The following is an 18353-nucleotide window of genomic DNA, read 5'->3' as shown; positions in this document are numbered from 1 at the left end:
ATAAGACAATTTGAGAGATGAGTTAGTGAATTATTTTGTTGTGCTATCTCTATATGCATACTTGTAACTAATTACAAATGATTGGCATACAGGCCTCTTCTAAAGAATTGAAGTCAGATGCAAAAAAAACTTGGTGTTTATTTGATGAGGCATGAAATTGGACCATATAGCACAAAAAACTCAACAGGAAGTAGAATACAAAATAAACAATGTTCCAGAACAAATTCGTCACTGGAACCGCATCAAACTGACAACCGGCAGCATTTATAAATTATAACAATTGTACTCACTATAAATATTTGGTGTTTACATTATGTACAGTACAATAACTTAATACAGCCTGTCTGATTGGCTGGCCTGTTTCTCGCCCAAAGACAGCTGGGATTAGCTCCTTCATCCATGACCTATGACGGGATAGAAAATGGAAGATTGGATGGTTGGTACGGATGTTTGATCCATGCAAAGGTCAAAAAAGGAGAGTGTCCTTGAAAAAAGGTCACGGGTCATTTGTAACTTTTCCCCTCCCAGACTGATTTTTGTGCAGTCGCTTTGGTCTCAGCGACCTTGTCAACAACCTTCACATTGCTGGGGGTCCGGCCTCCTGCAAATGTTACCCCCAAGTCCCTGATGTGAACTCTGACATTTGCTAAGTGTCTTCGCCACGCAGCATCCATCTTCACAGTGTGCCCGCTGCCGTCACGTAAGGTTTGACAGTTCTGCTCAGCTGCACAGCTGCTTAGTTTCTTCAAACCTTTGCCAATTACTTTGCGAACACGCTTCTTGTGTTCACTCCGAGAATTGTTAGCATCTGTGTTCCCAGATAGGTCACCGCATTGCATGTTCTCCTCAGTACCACAGTTTGTACTCATTGGGACTCCATTTTGCAAGTGCTGCACTTCCCTCACATCAGAGTCCATATTTGCTGGATTTGCGCAATCCTTTTTTGTAGATTCTGAAATATTGATGGTCTCTTTGGGATGAGTGTGACTTGGGGCCACTTGGTTGCATGTGACGATCTTGCTCGCATCTGCCTTCCTTTCCACTGCGGCGACTGGAGCACAACGCTGGCTTTGGTCTTGCGAAACTTCGCCGAGGGTGGAAAGTGCTGGCAGAACTGAGCTAGTCGACGATGACGACAGTAGTGGGGCTTGGCCTGGGGATGTTGCCGGTTCTGGCAGTGCCCGGCTGTCCACAAATTCAAGGGGAGAACCAAGCATGGCAGCCATTTTGGGTGTAGCCTCCACCAACTCCAGCAAGTCATTGGTAACCAGTTGGGAAGAGGCCTGCTTAGCAGGATGGCACCAGAGATGCGACAAGGACGTCTGGCAGGAGAACTCGGCCTGTGGGATGGCGCGAACCTCAAGATGTGGGAAGAGGCGACGGAAGGTGTGAGGTGTCATTCGAAGACAGGCCAAGACATCGCGGAGGAGGAGCCAGTTACGAGGACTGGAAAGAGGACACGGAGAAGAGTACAAGTGGAGAAAATTAACTTGCCGCATTCGACACGCTGAAGAAGATTGCGGGCCTCATCCGGCGCATCCATAGTCTCGGACTAGCACTCACAAAATTCAAATAAAACATGAACTACGTGGTAGAAACAATAGCAATAATTTGTTTCTTCAGTGCTGCTGACTTTCTTTTTTGCCCCCCTCCCCCATGTTTTAATGCTTCCTGGCTTCTGCAGTGTTGCCCTTGAGCAAGCCCCTACCGCCAGCTCAAAAAGTGCAGCGCTGTTTGTGCACCACTTTCACTTTGATACTCTCCTTGCAAGCCTGCAAATTTGCAATCTGGTTCTCTTTGAGGTGTCCAACACAAAATATGCAGTAGTGTGTTTTGAATATCCCTTGAGGGTTTACCATGAGTAGAATATAATCAATACATTTCCTGCGTATTGAATGGAGATTTCACATATAAATACACACATATTCTATGTATATATATAAATAGATATGTATATACAGATTTGAACAGTACAATTTATTTTAAATTAGCTGCGTCACTAAATCAATGTGATCTTTGTTATTCCCCTGTCCTTCATTTGTCCTCCATCACTATTCCATTTTGCAAACAGTCAACACACGTACAGAACCTGAACCTGTGGTCGACACACGTACAAAGCCTGAACCTGCTGACCTTGGCTGATGGTCGTCCCACTTACCCCGTAGACGGCGACACATGCAATGTGTAGCAGGGTAGTGGCTTGTCAGACGGCTCGAATTCAAACTCCTCCTTTCCGCCCCGCTGCTCTGTCTCTTCCTCCTCTTCTTCCTCTTCAGGCCCAGGCGGATCGGCCAGGATGTTGTAAACGCCACCCTCACTGGATGGTTCTACCAAAACCGTAGGAATCACCAAAAAAAGAAAACTGTTGAGCTCTAGAAATTTTCTGCAAGATATTTTACCAAGTATATATTCAGTTTGGTGTTTTTTGAGGCCGGTAACTGGTTAATATATTTATTAATGGATGAACAAATTAACTGAATTGTGAATGCGAATCCAGGGGCAATTTCAGCCGACCATGGAGGGCCAGTAGCGTGTCATAATGACTCCGACCTTTGACGGATGAAATCAGATGCAAGTCTTATTTCACAAATGCAACATTAATCAGAATGTTTCAAGTAGTGAGGGCACATTAAACAAATTGCAGAGCAAAATCTTCACTACCACTTTAAGTTAAACTCATTCCTCGGTCTCACCAGCTCATGTAGTATGCCTGATTGCCTTTTTGGTTCTTGCACCAATCCTTCATGCAATTTTGATTGATTGTGTGAAACTAACCGCACACGGAACTGCCGTAAAAATCCCAGCAGATTCCAGAATCACCTTCCGGCCTTCCCTTGAGATCTGCGAGATATTCTGCGGAGAGAGCAGGAGAGACGGGCCATTAGCGACCCGAGACGACGGCGCCAGAAAGACAACAAAAGGAGCCGCGCTAACAGTGAGAGACGGCCGTGTTCAGACGGGGGCGGCCGAGAGAAGACGGATGCCGGCAGGTGTCTGTGTATGCGCGTGTGTGTGTGTGTGCGTTTGCGCGGCGGTAAGCTGTTCTGAGATTCAGCAGCCAAGCCTCATTAAAAGCCTCTGGAGGGAGAGAACAAACACAGGCGGTGAATTGTAAGCAGGCTGGCGGACGAAGGCACGCTGCAGCACTTTTCTTTTGTTTTCTCGCGCACGTCTGACTGACGCCTGTTTGGTTTGTTGTCTGCTATCATAAATGGTCTTTAGGCGTACTAGCTCACCGAGTCGTCATTTTATTGTGACGCCGTCCCTCAATAACGCAACCACACAGTTAGCGTTACTTTGAGCTTACACGCCTGCTATGTTCAAGTGGATTGTTTAACCTTGTTTCAATACCATATTCAATAACGCTTCAACTTTTTGGGTCAACCACATCTAGTATGTAACTAGTCTCACCCTGCCCTACTTACTGGATTTTGACCTGTTGTACTGCTGCTTCTTCTCACCCACCCTCCTCGCCTGCTCAGAACGGAGGCAATTAGCGAAGTGAGATTTTTCCTGTGGAGGATTCTACGTCGACCTAACTTGCGCTATCAACGCTGGCAAAATTTAACTCCACCGCGGCATTCAAACCAAGACGCCCTTCGCCAAGCGGTCGCGTTCACCTTGCTTGGTGCACACCGGGAATTGGATGATGACGTTCACAATCTAAGTGACAGACTAATCGCACTCGATTGATTGAGTTGAACCAAACCTGACAAACGTGAACCCAGCCTTAGATCTTAAACGCATCTGCTATCCGTGTCCTACCCTCTAGGAAGGTTTCCATGGCAACACTGTTGGTCATGTTTATCGGTCCTCGTCCGGAGTAAGAGGTCAGGGTGGGGTCGGCGCCACAGGCCAGGAGGAAACGTACCACTTCCATGTGGTTGTTTGCGACAGCGTCATGTAGCGGCCTGATGACAGACAAGAGACGCAGCATGTCATGGGACAAACACAAAGGACGAGCACATTGTGAACTGCTAGGAACAAATGACTTGACTTGCAGCCGCCAATAGACGGCAAAATGGATTTGGAACTGTTTTGGCGGCAGAAGAGGCAATTGCAATAGAGAGCTTTCAGACTAAGGAGCCAACTACTAGCATGCCATGGCTTGGCAAGCATGACTCCCCTCAACAAAACAATGACATGAAAAAAATATTCTATCCATCGGTCACTTGACAGCAACACTTTTGTTTCCCCCACCGGCTTGTTTGTCCAATGTGTATGGAGCTACAGCTATGACATTGGGAAAAAAATATTTGTTCCACAAAAGAGGAATAAGGTGCACGCCGTGGCCAGTTGGCTAAGCTAATGGAGCGCAAAATACAATGGACAGACATAATTTGATTGATATCGTTTTTTTACTGATATGACGCTTGGAACATGCACTCGTTTTTTGGATCAACCATGGCAAGGCCTGTTCTGATTGGAACCTCTCCTGATAAACTGCAGCATGCTCTTGGCCGATATGGAATCTTCGTATGGACCCTTCGGTAATTCTACAGAAATACCTCGGCCACCTTTGCTCGAATTGTATCTTGACTACATTGTAGCAAAATTTCATTTGTCGTCAGATGAAAGTAGAACATGGGCAAAAAATGAAAGGTATGTACTGCAGTCACTTTTTTGAGATAAAGTATTTGCAATCAGGACTCCAAGGAAGTATTTGACCTGGTTCCGTCCTGAGCGCTGCAGTTGACGTCCGCCCCGTGCTCCACCAGGTGGCGCACAATCGTGAACCAGCCTTGGGTGCAGGCCTCGTGCAAGGCGCAATAGCCAGCATTGTCTTGATGGTTGATGTTGCAGAGCCTCAGCTGCAGACAGTAGAGCACTGCCTCCTGGTCACATGCAAACCCAGCAGCCAATCAGAAGAGAGCATGAAGATTACTATGTTTCATCAAATATGTTTCGCACAAAAGCGGCTTCAGGGTAGATTTTTATGCGCTGAATGTTATAGTGCAGTATTAGTTACCTCGTCTCCCAGCCGGGCGGCATGTTGCAGCAGCGTCTCTCCGGCATGTTTATTCACAATTAGGTGACACAATTCTGAGGGTGCAGGTTCAACTGCAAGGTTCGGCTGCAGAGGTGGTGAGCATGTGTCGAATGAAACCTGCAAGAGACCAAAAAAAAAAAAAAGCAGATTTAGAATAAATTATGTATTACACTAAAATTGACTAAAGTTTTAAATCAGAGATACATATGGTGCGCCACTGTTGGTGCTCAAAATCCGTTAAAACGGTTAAAATGCTGCAACATGAAGCTATTTCTCATCCCGTCAAGCCCGTTCTGCCTTGCTTTTTAGCATTACTTTAAACGGACTTTTAAACTTCACGCTGAGCCACGCTGTGAGCACGTGATTGGTTTTTATGTGTATGCTCTGTTGATGAAAATCTTCATCACAAAGATGCTGACAGCGGCAACTGCCTCTGCTGCTTAGCAGCCGCACGCACAGCATGTGTGTCAGGGTGTGTGCGTGATGGCCATGTGCAGGCGCCGCTCGCCGTCACGCATCAGCAGACAGGATTCAAGCTTGGCCCTGGAGGGGTGCGTGCGTCTGTGTACGCGCTACCCGGCAACGGCGGAGCGTAGAGTGACAGAAAAGTGTGCGTGTGTGTTCACTCTGCCAGAGGAAATGTCTTCTACGGCTGCTGTCGAAAAGCACAAGGCAAGCCGATGAACACAAACACGCTGATAAACAACTGAAAAGTAAATTGCTTGTCCAATCTTTTGTATACCTTAACTTCCAGGACTATACTGAAACTGCTTGCATATATGTATAAAAATAGCTAATGGATAACCTTTAATGAGAATGACATGATTTTTTTTTCTGCAATGACTTCTGAGGAACCTTCACTTCTCACCTGGCTGATTCTGTCCTCCACATCACCTCCTTCCTCCTCTGCCTCTTCTGCTGCCTCCCTCGTGTGCTTGGTCTTGCATGGATGTTTCCCAGTGGGTTTATCGGCGCTGTCATCAGATAAGAATGGGAGGAGTGACGAGACCCTGCGGTTCTCCCTCAGCTTCTGATGTTTCTCGCGGAGGCGGAAGGAGGCAACGTGGGAGGGTTGCCAGAGGCCAGCACTGTCCGTCTGTACACCCGGGGATGAGGCCACATGGACTGATGAAAAAAAATATACACACATACAGGTTTAGGCGTGTGATATAATAAAAGCTGCGCTCAGACAGCCTTTTTGCGATACGAATTGAAAGACACATTTGGGAGATAGTTTCATATCTAATTTCAACAAGATACGTCTCAGTCCGAACTGCGGCAAACACACAATAAAATTACATAAATGTATATAAAACGCTAACTTGAAAAACGCACTCTCCCTGGAGCGAGACGATCAAATGAACTTGTTCTAATCTCAAATTCAAGTCGGTCTTATTGCGACACTGCGAGCACATGACGTGGTTCCTCGCTAACAAACCTGCGACTTCACACGACACGAATGCTGAGCGTGATCGTGCAAGCCAGCAGGTGAGGGCAGGAAATAGAAATCAGAAACGTGTAAATACAGCCCAAGGTTGTTTTACCATGAATGAATAATTTATCAGCTGGTTGCATTTTCTGTCCTTAGGCATTAGTGCTGTCATGGGTGAATCCTTTTCAAAATTTAACTTGTTTCCTGAAAACATCCTCCGCATTTGCCTGTGAATTTAAACATTTTGTTAAATGTACTCTCGCACACTTTCTATAAGAAGCCTGCAACAGTTTACTTTCTGCTAATGGGGTATACTATCTTGAAAGAAGAGGGAAAAAAAGTACCTTTCACGTCATCATTGGGTAGACGGGGCTTTTTGAAGCAGGGGCCGTTCTGCTCGATGCAACTCGTTTGCTTGCTTGTGTCCTCAGTCGCATCTATTGCGCAAACCATGAATTAAGGTGGACAGGTAAACTATAATAATAATAATAATAATATGTAATATACCACGATGGCACCTTTACTTGGGCGTGTAAGTTTATTCTGTGACCATGCTATTAACTAAAATCACATTTGCTCATTGGGATGAATGGAAATGTCATTAATTCATTCCAGTCTGCAACAAACACCAACCAATTACTTGATAGTAGTTCACTCAATAAAATCAGAGTAATATCTTTGAGTAAGTACTAGCAAAAAATCTGTGCTATTTTTCTATTTAAACTATCTAAGCCATTTTGCATAATGACTTTGTTAAGTCAAAAAAAAACTCTAAAATGAGCTAATATTGTAACGCCGATAATGCTGGTTTTACGGAGGATGGGATAAAAAACATACCGTTTTTCGTTCCCATGTCTTCCGTTCTTCTTCGCTTCATCCAGCGACCACCGATGTTGCTCTGATGAAATGGCTCCAGGCTGAACATGTGCTTGCGATTTGCTGCCATGTTAGGATCCAAACCGCTGAGGCCCTCCACAGAGGACGTTTCGTTCCAGTGAACCAGACTGCCGCTGGTTGTGGCAACAGCCTGTTGCCTTTCTTCTTTGTCACTTTCTTCATTCTGCATCTTCTCTGTTGAGCAATCATCCTTGCCTACCAGGTCGTTGGCACGGTTGTACACAGATGTGACACAAATGGATGACGGTTGTGCACCTGCACCATGAAAAAGAAATACACACAAAAATATACATAAATACCTTATATTTTTGAAATTTCCTTTTTACAGGTGCAACCAAATTTGTGTAAACATTCTCCTTCCTCTTACCTTTCTGTCCTCCGACGTGGACTGTGGGAGGGGAGCGTCCTCCCCTCCTGTCACTCTGCTGGCACAGATCCAACCATCCCCCTTCGCCCCCACCGGCGTCTGCCAGCTCAGCCTCCCCTGCTGCCGCCGTCTCGTCATTCTGGTTTTCCTTGAGCTGATAAGAAGGGAGCATCTTAAGCTTGCGGAAAATATAAACAAAACAAATTAAACACTCTTCACGGTTGTCTGCTGAAAATGTGCTTGTCTGCTCTTCACGGTGGTCAGAAGTTGCAACCATAGCAGTGACCTCTTCGGAAGATCCTTTTTAAAAGAGGTGGGAGACTGTTGTTGGCAAAAGGCCATGGTTATTTTTGGAGATGAACGCAGGTAGAAAGGGGCGTTTGCGTTGTTGTGGGAGTGAATATAGCCAACTTGCTTCCTGACCAAGGAACGTGACTCCACTCATTCCCTTTCAATTCAGCACAGAAGAGGCGTGCACATCTTTGACATTGCGAAAGCAGAAATAGACTCACTGGAGTCCATGCAGGCAATCGATGCGGAAAATACGTTTATATGGATCTGCAAGAAGATCTCCTCTGTATACCAGGAGGCCGCCTTCCACCCCCGATGTGCGTCTGTATGTGTGACCCCGCCACCGCACACAGAGACACCACACACATGCATACAAACAACATAGTAGCTGTGCAGCAGCCAGGGGGGTGATAATAATACATTCAATTAATTTCCACAATCATTCAGAGGGTTCGATGCACACTGTTGGGATATTTATCCACCACCAAGCTCACAACGCCATAATTAACCTGTGCCAATTTTTACATTGAGCATGTGCGCTGTCTACGAAAATAAGGCCCAAAAGATTTACTCTATTGTCCATGTATTAACAATGCATTCATGTACTGTAAAAACAAAACTATTCCAGGGAAAACTCAATAGAATGAATGAAAGGGTTCATACCTTACACTGCTCTTGACTCGGCCAGCTGGATAGGGACTCACAAGATTCCTCGGTCTCCAACTTTGGTTGACTGTCCAAACATTTGGAAAAAGGTTCTGTCTGGGTGCTGGTGCATGTATCCTTGCCCCCGTCAACCTGGACATCCATGATGTCCTGGGTGTTCTTCTCGTCCGTGTGAAAGGTAGTGTCTCTGGAATTATTTTCCAGCAAATGATCTTGACCTAAACAATCACTAATATCTGATTCATATACAAGAGACCTACGATCGATGCTTTGGCGGTCAACTGCCATGTTTTGTTCTATTTGGTTGATGGAGACAAAGGACTCGGCTTCGGAGTCGACGCCACCGGCTGCTAACGGCAAAGGCGTATCACCACTTGGTGTCTTGCTGGTACAAAGTGAATGATCTGAATGAGAGCCGCATCCAACAGCTTGACCATCCAGGCATTGGGTGGCAGCGGAGCACAAATAAGAACATTCTTTACTTGCACAGATATTTGAGGATGGCTCCTGATTGACTTGGTCCTCATCATCACTTTCGTCAAGTGTTTCAGCACCATGTTCATCTCTTGCCAAGCTGTTTGAACCACATGGGGCCCCAATGACCTTCTTCCTGGAAAACTGTTCGGGAGATGTTCTGGCACAATGCATCGTCCGCTCGTCTGGGAGGTCCTGAGATGGACTAAGACAATCTTCTATTGAAATCTCCTCGCTGGGAGGAGGGGGTGAAGAACACTTGTGATGAAGAGAATGGGGCTGGGATGTGGGGGCTTGTAAGCCCTGCTGCCCAACAGTCTGGTTGGCAAGTATGCTTTTGTTGCGATTGTGAGGTGATTCGTCAACTTCTTCAAAAGCCATGTCAACACAAACGATGCTCTCGCTAACCCTATTGAACGGGTTGCAGAAAGACTTGAAGGATTCATTTGAAGCCCGCTCGCTGCTGCTAGCTCTTTGCTCGGGTTCTGGTTTCTTGGTCTGGCTTGGCTTTTGCTGGATTTCTTGGCCTCTGTTTTGCTCTACATTAAAGGATTTGGACAGAGACCTGTTTGAAAGTTCTTTGAGGTCTCTCTGAGTTGTCAGAGAGGGTAAGGTACCCTGTGAATCTACTCTGTGTTGAAGACCCTGTTTTGAAGATGTGTAAGTCCTATTACCGCTGTTACTACGGAGGATGGGGTAGTGGTGGCTATGTCCTTTGTCCGATAGGGACATCTGCTGCAAGGACACGGTGTCCGTAATCGAGTATGGAAGGTAGCCATTGCTGCAGCCTAAATCAAGTGGAATAAAAGAGTCAGTGCGGAGTCGTCTGGAAGTGGGTCCGAGTTCCATGTGTGGCTGTTGTTCCTTGGGTTGATTTGATTGTTTATCTTGACCTTGGACCTTGGACAGTATTTGTTTTCCAGAGAATGTGTGTGCCTCTTTAGCGTTTGTCACATGCACTGTTTGCTGGCCCAGATTTGTGGAAGAGAATGATTCAGAAGATCTTTTTGAGGGTAGGCTGCCAACCTCAAGTTTTCTAATGCCAGGGAAACTTTGATTCTGTAAAAAATGTGCAGCCTTATCCGAATTCAAGGAGGTTTTCGCTTTTGGGGGTTCTGGGTTCTCTTTCAGGCACTTCTCATCACTTGCCTGTAGCCCATAATTTAGCTGGGCAAAGAAGTCTAATTCGGACAGGAACCTGTTTGATGAGCCTTTTGTCTTTTTTGCAGAAAGATCCAAAGGTATTGAATGTACTTTTCTGTCTACTGATGTTCTTGCAGGTGAAAGAGACTTTGCAGCTCTACAGTGATCTGGGCTAGAGCGGTTTTGTCGGCTGCTGCTGGTTTGTTTCAGGGAGTCTAGTTCAGAACTAAGGCTGCCAATGTAGAAAGAAGGAAACGCAGCAAGTTCATTAGATGATGCAGTGCTCCTTTTTGAAGTCTTCCGAGAATCTACAGATGTCGACATTGAGGTAGAACCAGGGACTGAACTGTTTACTGGATCACAGGCAGAGCGACTGTTGCTTGTAGAACTAGTCTTAGCAGAAGTGGGGAGACTGGACTTAACGCGACTGTTGTTAAGATGGCAATCATCAAGGTGAAAAGCAGAAGCTAAAGCATCCTGGTACAGGGAGGTGCTGAAGGCAGATGTTTGCTGATGTACCAAAGGCCCCTGCAATGTGTGCAGGGGTGAGAGGGCAGCTGACATGGATGCTGGTATTCTGAAGTCAGACTCCAATTGTGAAGAAACATGTGTAGGAACATACTGGGGTAAATAAAAGAATCTGTCTCCAGGTGAGCTGCCTTCTGCCATATGGCACAGAGACTGGTATGCTAACTGCTGGTATATAAATGGGGAGGCCTGGGCCAAGAATGAGGCCTTGTATGCCATGTCAAGAAAGGGGTACATGGTTGCCTCAGTGTAAGGACTCATCCAAGGGAGTTTCAAGAAGCTACTGATACTATTCAGGCCCGAATCTAGAAGCTTGTCATTGGTTGTGACTATGTCTCTAGCAGTAGGGATAACCAGTACTTTCTGCAGCTCTGGTGAAGGATTCTTGCAATGTCCATAAGAGAGAGATGGGCTAGGTTGGGCTTGGTCTGCAGTGACAGAAGGAGGAAGAACACTTTTGCCAAGGAGGTTTTTCCCCGTCACTGACTTGAAGTCTACACTGAGCGAGGCAACAGGGTCCATCCAGAAAGCAGTGCTAGCATCCACCTGCAACATGCATGAGAATGAATGTTACGCAGGATGGGCAGATACATCCGATTCCCAGAGTCAAACTCTTACATTTTTTTTCCAAAATTATCACAAAGATCAATGGCTTACCTGTAACTCAGAAATACTGTTTGTTTTCCTCTTCTACTAATGCTTACAATCCCATCACTTCGAATTTCATTTTACGTTTATGGTGCTCTTTCAAATTTCACATGGTGATCATACTACCTGAAGCGGAGATCGGGCAGACACATCAACTCTTCCACAAGGGCCACAGTAATTGTTCCATGATAGCTCTTATCTCGAGAATTTAATTGAACGGTACTGACTCCTGTGAGACCTCATCTATTTTCTCAGTTTGACTATTAGATTGAAACTACCGTATTTGCCCAAATATAAGACGACCCTGATTACAAGACGGCCCCCTCTTTTTCTTCTGGACATCTGTTTCACTGGTCACAATAACTCAAACCACACCTCCAACATGCAAGATGTGAAAGTGGAAGATGCTAAGATGGTGCTTTGTGTCTACTGTATTTTGTATTCAACTGGCTAGCGATGTTTACTAGACTGTGGCTGTGCAGTTATGAAAACTTTAAGCAAGTAGTACTTTGGAATAAGACAATTGCATTTCAGCTCCTTTAATTAATTGGGAAATGACATAGTATATATATTTACATTGCGGCAAAGTGTTATTTCTTTGGTATTTATCCATGAAAGTATAAACACCAGTAAAATATGAGGGGTGTGCACACTTTTGTGAGACTGAATGCTCTTTGTTCATTTGTCGTTGGAAATGTGCCTTGGCTCAATAAAGGGTAAAAACAAATCATCTCTCCTCACTGACAAGCAAGCTCTCCTTGCCACCACCCCAACATGTGCTGTGATGTCATCAATGACATCCACCTTGTAAGACCATATTACCACAAGAACAATCATAAATTCACAATCGACCTCGACTGAAGTTGGTGGAGTAAAAGACACCTGCAACAGGAATGTTATATTTGAAAGTGCCACCCTGCACCCTATATCAAACAATTGTAGATCCGCCCCTGCAGAACGAATAAATTCTACCCAAAAGCAGACTGAAAAGTTCTATGCCAACTTGACACTGCTGATATGAAATGTTCAACTCACCTTTTTGTGCTCGGCGGGGAGCGTGTTGTTTGTCTCCTCACGTGCCAAAGTAAAAACGTCTGTCGTCATCGCTGTGGCACGAGCACACGCACGTCCCCCCCCCAAAAAAAAAGAAAGTGCCTTATCCAAGCTTGTGCGAGTGTTCTTCCGTAAAACAAATATTCCAACCTGATAATATTAAGGAAAAAAACATGCATTAAAAAATGGGAAATCGTCCCATGTTACGTTTGCGTGAGCGCGTGTGCGTGCGCCGGTCAGCTTCCTCATCACTTCACTTCACCCTCGCTTGATTCCAATATTTCTCGCGTCAAATGTTTTGTGTTATACCACGTTTCCGGCCTTTCTTTCAAAATAAACAGGATATGGTAACTAACGTTGGCAATAATAGTTCTTTTGGAACTTCTAGTAAAACTACAAGTACTGATTTAACGCCTTCGATTAAGTAGAAGAAGCAAAATGCAGGATAATATTTTACGGTCATCAGAGAATTAGAAGTACTCCTGTATTTAAGTAAAATTAATAATAATAAAATAAGTGGCATATTTTTAAGTATGAAAATATAAAAGAAATTTACCACAGGCAAACTATTCGTACCTAGATATAAGGATACTGTAGTGGCAAAGAATGGAAAAAGAAACTTGGGCCACTGATTGAAGTCGTTTACATAAGAGAAAAAGCACAGACTCTGAAATGTAATTAAATTGACAATTACATACAGAGGCGGTACTCACACGTTGGCCTATTTAAGTAGAGCACAGGTATTTGTGTAAAAAGGAACACTGGTATAAATGGCACAGATTAAACTCCTGTATTTAAGAAGTAAAATAGCTGTATGAAATGTACTGCGTATCTACACATTAATTAGGAGCCGATTAGAATAAATGTATTTTCAAGTGCCTGCGTATCTGTAACCGGGCTGCCTCAAACGCAGTAAAATATGATAGGAAAAATAAACATGTAATTAAAAGTGTGCCGGTGATGATTGTGCTTTTCTTGGAAACGAAGAATCGAGAAAAATAGTCAGTTTTACAAAAATATTGATGCCTCTATTTTAAAAAGTCTAAAAAGCCTGCACCTTACCGCACCGTAGCTACACTATACTGTACGGCAATGCGTGACGTCAGCACCGTCATGTGGATTGATGGAGAATTACACCATTCCGGCTCATGAATTTTTTTTAGATTGGGGTGTTGTTTTTTGGGTCACCTCACTTGCACTCGATGCTTGTTGGCTACAGGTCATTTTATATTTCTGTTCTGACCACCATGAGCTAGCAGACGTTTTTAAGCAAAAATTGCAACATTCAAATTTAACTTAAGCTCAATTACCCTATTTAGAATCAATCAATCAATCAATCAATCAATCATTAAATTAGTCTAAAAATAAAATTGAGCTTTCAAGTAGATGCTCGAGCCACGCATCAGTTTCCCAGTTGCACACCAGTTTTTTTTTTTTTTTAGTCACTTTAAAACATATATCAAATTTCAGGGAGAAAAAATGATAATTACAGCGTTTTTATTACTGTCAAATGTCAAACTGCCTGAGAACTTAAATCAAGCAAAAAAGGCAAACCAGTCAAACTAAATTATGAGCACCTTTAATTTAATTTAAGAGCCTTAAATCTGCCCTAACCGCGCAAGGTGAGGGTCACGTGACCAGCTGACACAGGCTGTAAAAGAACATGTGGTTACGGGAGAGCAAACATGTGGACATCTGTTTGAAAGCTCCATAAATGCTGGAATTGTTTGTTGTTTCTGCTGCGGGGATCAGTTTGTCTGCAGGGAGGTCCGAGGGGGGTGTGGACTGATGCGTCAAGGGGGATGCGCTCTGAGGGTCAAGGGGAGGGATAGTGGTGGTGGCGGTGGAGGGGATTCTGGTGTACAGGTTGTGAGGGGGCGGTGTCCTCCTCCAGGATCTCGACGAGATTGCTGAGTGAAACCAGATGTTGAGTTTGATGACATCATGACATCTTGGGGGTTTCCTTCTCTGCTTGTGTGCTTTGTTGAGTTGCTTAACTGTGTGACCCTGTGTTTGTTGGGGGGGAGCGGGGGGGTACATGTGTATAAATATTATGACGGTGTATGAATATAACATGAATGTGCTCGCTTCTGGGACATCACATGGAGGAATGTCAAACAGGCTACTACAACAAACCTAAAAAAAAATGAAATGTGATGAACTGTTTTTTTCTGAAGTGCAATTAGTGTAGGTTGGCCCAAACCCAAAGTCAAAACAACGAGGGGTGCTACACAATTTATTTCCTTCAATATTACGCCTATAAAGTAGTATGCTCCCACTATCGCACTGAGTTTTCTGTTAGTTTGTTTTGTCCAATTCTAACTCAAGCTTGTTGTTTTCTGTGTAAATCCACTTTTGAACACTAGATGGCAGCGTGTTATTGAGTTTTGCATTGTGTGAGTCAGAAAGAAGACTTATTATTATCATCATCATTATATTATTATTGTTGTTATTATTATTGTTATTATTATTATTATTATTATTATTATTATTATTATTATTATTATTATTATTATTATTATTATGTTCCTTGGCTGCTGCTATCCAGTTTTCTATAACTCTGCCCATCTCTCTGTCTTTGCATTTCAATCTACTCATGAGGCAGACTTTAAATTCAGTTTGAGGTTTCCTCTCTTAGAGGGAGTTTTTGTTTGCCTCTGATAACAAATTGGTTATTCCTGTCAAATTCAGTTGTTTTTCCTTTATGTATGAGGAGTGTGGTTCTTGAACTCATTGTGTAAAGTGCCTTAACGTAAATCTTGTGGTGAAAACCAAAAACAATTGGAACTAAATAATATTAATAAAAATATTCCTTGCAGTTTACAAGTTATTTTTTGGTAGTTTACAGATTACTATTGTTGAAGCAAATCAGTCAAGAATTCATTGTATTTCTGTAGCGTACGTTTTTACAGAATCGACTTACCGCCGAGACTGGTTGTTTCACAATTGACAAGGTGGCTGCCACTTGGGCTACGTTCGTAAATCATAATGGTACTGCTCATTTTCCATTTACACATATTATGTTCCAGCCAAGAATGCCCCCATAATTATTGCCTGCATTTGAAATATGAACCGCAGATTTTTCCAAATACATTATAGCCTGTCAGACAATAATACATGGATGATTAATCCTAAAAGACTGTTTCAGACAAATATCAAGGGTACCTGTTTTTACAGGTGCAGATCTCGTGCCTGCGTCAAGGCACCCTTTGTTACTTATGTTTAGTATACGTATATGATCGTCCTTAAATGCTGTTTCACTTGCTCAGTGTTTAGAAATTCCCACATGAGCCTTGAAGACCAGCAGGTGTTTCTGCAGGAACATCTACAAATGTGGTCGAAATAGATGGTTCTTGAGACAGTTTCAAACTCCCCCGAGATCCCTACACCCCGTCCCATAAAAATACACATATACATAACTTGGACTCTTTTACAGTTTCAAGATTCCCCCAGATCCTTCAAAGATCAACAAGTGCATGCTTTTGCGAGAACCTGAGCAAATATGGTAGGGATACACACTGTTCTCAGACATGTTTACTATCTTGGTTATTTTTATCACTGACAAAATGCATAAGATTTGGCCCAAACATATAGTATGAGAGGGTTGAAAATAAGCAATTAGAGAAAATGGCATGAGGGGTAATAACCCCTCTAGTTTAATAAATTCACCACTTCAACTCAACCACAACAAGCTCGAACTAGTTCCTTTGATAAACTTGAATAAAACGATCTGGCTCTTGCACACAAAACCACCCGAGACAAATGAAAGAGTCTTCCGGCGCCTCCACAAGGGTCTTGACAGCTTTTCCAGAAACCGCCAAGACAAAAGTATTTTTTGCAAAAAAAAAAAAAAAAAAGGCCTCTGCTTTTTGCTTTACAGTAATAACAATCAGTCATTCTCTCCACCAGTCACCAGATGGCATCCATCATGGCAATGGAGCTTTTATTGCGAGAACGCGGGAAACTAAAACGCTGCGAGAGCGATATCCATCTTGTTGTCTCGAGGGAGACACGCTGAGAGAAATTAAGTTGAATGAGAAACAAGGACCGTTTAACTCCACGTAGAAATGGAAACAGCACTGCGCGCCACACACATAAGAGACACACTATTGTGTGCATACACACTACATGCCCCCCACTTAGACTACACATTCTACAGATGCTACAAAAGTAGCCACAAAACACTCCATTTGTGTTTGAAAACAATGATCAGACTCAAATCACAATTATTGATATTTTGTATAGTCTTTTGGAAGATTGATTTAAGACTTTTTACGGATCTACGAAACCTCTGCTAAGTATTTATGATACTCAACATAGACGAGCTACGAATTTCCAAGGGTGTGTGGCTCTTGTTTTGTTTCGAAAAGAAAATATTTTTTGTGTGGTTGCACTTATTAAGCTTCATGTCTGTTGTGCTTGTACTAGTGAATATAAGGAAGTACCGTAGTTTCCGCACTATAAGGCGCACCTAAAGACCTCCGATTTTCTCAAAAGCTGACATTGCGCCTTATAATAAGGTGCACTTTATATATGGACCAACATTGAGCCACTACAACAGGCGTGTCCAAAGTCCGGCCCGCGGGCCAAACGTATATAGCTTATATATAGACAAAGTTTTAAAATGGGTCATTCATTGAAGGTGTGCTTTATAGTGCGGAAAATACGGTAATAGGCAAGACAGACATTGGCTTTGGAGCAATGAGAAAACTGTGACGTTAGCAAAGCTAACTACAGTGCAAGTGTAAGCACCGAGTGCATAGTAGCTAAAGTGCAAATTTATGTTTTTACTGAGCAAGATCGTAAAACTTGATTTATGACTTATTTAACCGGATGAATGAATTGACAATGAAATTTAGTGTGACCCGACTCAACTTGCTCAGGTTACGCCACAGTGAGGTAGGACTTGCTCAAAATTTAAAACCTACTGATGACTTCCACATACAGTGTGGGACTAAACCCACGACTGTTAATAATACGTAATTTTATATTTCTTTTTTTTTTTGAGGGGTTGGACCTGTTTGTGTTCTTCTGGCAATTCGTGATACATTCAAGGATTTTTTTTTGTTACATAACAAAGCACAGCTGGAGCCAGTTAACTGGCCAATAAATGTTACAGCGGTGTCACACGTGAGGCCCCACCAGTACTAAACTTTAATGTCCATTTCTGGCTCCCATAAAAAAAATCTTCCACTCACTTGTAGAGTCAATGTGTCGTCCGGTTCCATGACTGGATGACCTGAGATGTTAACAAACTCGTGTCAACAGACCTGCAGCTTCACTCATCGGTTTGTGGGGGTGGATCTGCATGGCGACTGAAAAGGAAATTAGGAATATGAGAGTCAAACATGTCTGTGTGGGTCCTTTCCAGGCAGTTCCCCTGACCAAGGAGCTGAAAGGAGATCTGGTTATCATCCCCAGGTGCAGAAGCAGTGGAGGTTCTCAGGAATAGGTTAAAAGTAGACCACAAATTTGGTGGTGGGAACTAAGAAAGGGTAGCTATTTCCCCTTCCAGCCTCTTCATCCAAAAAGACAGATTTCTGTAATGTGTCTGTTAGAAAGTAAACTAAATAGAGGGATAACACTTTTATAATTTCATGCTTCAATTAAATTCACTTACTGCTGCTTCGGTTGTGCTCGCCTTGGTCGCAGTCATACTGGCAAACAAAGAAGAGCTAGCGTTAGCTCGTCGCCATTCACAAGCAAATATGAGCTGTTTTTGCAGAGGATGAAGAATGAATGCCTGTTAGCGTTGTAATATTGTCTGTTTACATGTCTTGCTCCTCCATTTGTGTTCAAATATCCATTGCTTAAAGGTAAATACCAGAGTCTTTTTCTACGCAAGTATCTGTATTTCTACTTAA

The 18353-nt window shown here is 43.4% G+C and overlaps 1 protein-coding gene across 2 annotated transcripts; it reads right to left on the bottom strand.

Moving 5' to 3' along the window:
* Positions 1–503: 503 nt before the first annotated feature.
* Positions 504–17989, bottom strand: LOC125988525 (BCL-6 corepressor). Of its 2 annotated transcripts, XM_049753826.2 has the most exons (13): positions 17688–17989; positions 12472–12639; positions 8641–11334; positions 7687–7840; positions 7260–7574; positions 6767–6859; positions 5859–6115; positions 4970–5107; positions 4669–4835; positions 3766–3911; positions 2776–2853; positions 2159–2327; positions 504–1446 (listed from the first exon to the last, which is right to left on the bottom strand). In XM_049753826.2, exons 1-13 carry the CDS (start codon positions 17715–17717, stop codon positions 504–506), a joined length of 5352 nt encoding a protein of 1783 aa, XP_049609783.1. In that variant the 5' UTR covers positions 17718–17989. The 2 variants fall into 2 exon arrangements, with proteins under 2 accessions (XP_049609783.1, XP_049609784.1); XM_049753827.2 differs by lacking the exon at positions 17688–17989 and having other exon boundaries at positions 12472–13844.
* Between the last annotated feature and the right edge of the window lie 364 nt (positions 17990–18353).

Source organism: Syngnathus scovelli, chromosome 2 (genome assembly GCF_024217435.2).
Source record: "Syngnathus scovelli strain Florida chromosome 2, RoL_Ssco_1.2, whole genome shotgun sequence".
Taxonomy (NCBI): domain Eukaryota; kingdom Metazoa; phylum Chordata; class Actinopteri; order Syngnathiformes; family Syngnathidae; genus Syngnathus; species Syngnathus scovelli.
Note: the sequence above shows the minus strand (reverse complement) of the source record. Positions and strands in the feature narration are given on the sequence as shown.